The 1,209-nt window shown below is 40.1% G+C and overlaps 1 protein-coding gene across 1 annotated transcript; it reads left to right on the forward strand.

Moving 5' to 3' along the window:
- LOC108158398 (guanine nucleotide-binding protein subunit gamma-1) lies at positions 1–684 on the forward strand. Its single transcript, XM_033396551.1, has 2 exons — positions 1–96; positions 162–684. The coding sequence occupies exon 2, from the start codon at positions 254–256 to the stop codon at positions 455–457; it is 204 nt and encodes a 67-aa protein (XP_033252442.1). The 5' UTR covers positions 1–96; positions 162–253; the 3' UTR covers positions 458–684.
- The last annotated feature ends 525 nt before the right edge of the window (positions 685–1,209 follow it).

The following is a 1,209-nucleotide window of genomic DNA, read 5'->3' on the forward strand; positions in this document are numbered from 1 at the left end:
CGATGCTCGATGCTTTGAGGTTTTTTTACATCACTACCTTACATCATTCAGCGTCCAGAACTTAAAATTCGTGCCTGTGCGTGCCTGTTGCTAGAGGTGAAGACTAATTATTATTGATTAAATTGCACAATTGCCTCGAGCTCAGGACTTTTTCTTTTCAGCTGCAACGGTACTCCAAGTAGATTCGCTGGCAAGCCCACTCCGCCCCACCTGCACCACCATAGGTCTCGCCGAGACGGCTGTCCTAGACCTGATGGCTGCCAATTTGCAACAGCAGCGTTCCCTTAATTCCCAACTACGTCGCGAGATGGGAATAGAACGGATTCAGGTCTCTGAAGCGTGTACGCTGATGATGAAGTATATATTGGAGAACGAAGCGAACGACTCTCTGCTGAGCGGATTCAACAGCCAAAACTTGAATCCGTTCCGCGAGAAGAGCTCGTGCAGCATCTTATAAGTATAATTATAAGTTCGAACTGTGCCACCCCACACACGTTCCTAACAACAGTATTTATTGATATATACAAAAACTACTCATATATTATATTGTACTCAAATAGACCCGCCGAATGGCGGGGAATATGCATGCATGTGTGTATTAGTATAACCTATTGATGTTTGTTGTAAGTATGCTGACCTCAATTATGTCTATAAACTGAATATATACAATGTATAGGGCAGATATTTATGAATGTGTAAAACATTCGGGAACCGTCTTGAACAAAAATGCCTGCACAGTATGTATAGATATCGTGTATTTTGCTATCTTGTAGCTCTTTTTTGGAGAAAGACATACATATTTATGAATTAGCAGCCCACCCCACCCCCTCTATAAATGATTCCTATTGAGATATCCGTCAAATAAATCTATATTCGTAAAATAAATCAATGTAGACAAGCATTTACACATCAACGCATTTATTTTCTAAACAAAATATTCTCTAAGGCACATCTATACGTATAGATTAAAAGTTGCACGATGATTGACTCGAAGGCGATTAATCCCTATTTTGTATTTCTGGATCAGTTTCGCGATAATCTGAAAAGACGGGGCATAAAGAACATAAAACCCACAGCCGTGGCCAAAATTTGTGGACAAAAATGGCGCGAAATGAGTGATTCTCAGAAGTCTGTGTATATTAAAAAGGCCAAGATCAACCGTGAGATCTTAGACTTTGAATTATTCGGGAAAAAAGCGTAGGAGAAATG

Source organism: Drosophila miranda (assembly GCF_003369915.1).
Source record: "Drosophila miranda strain MSH22 chromosome Y unlocalized genomic scaffold, D.miranda_PacBio2.1 Contig_Y1_pilon, whole genome shotgun sequence".
NCBI classification, from domain to species: domain Eukaryota; kingdom Metazoa; phylum Arthropoda; class Insecta; order Diptera; family Drosophilidae; genus Drosophila; species Drosophila miranda.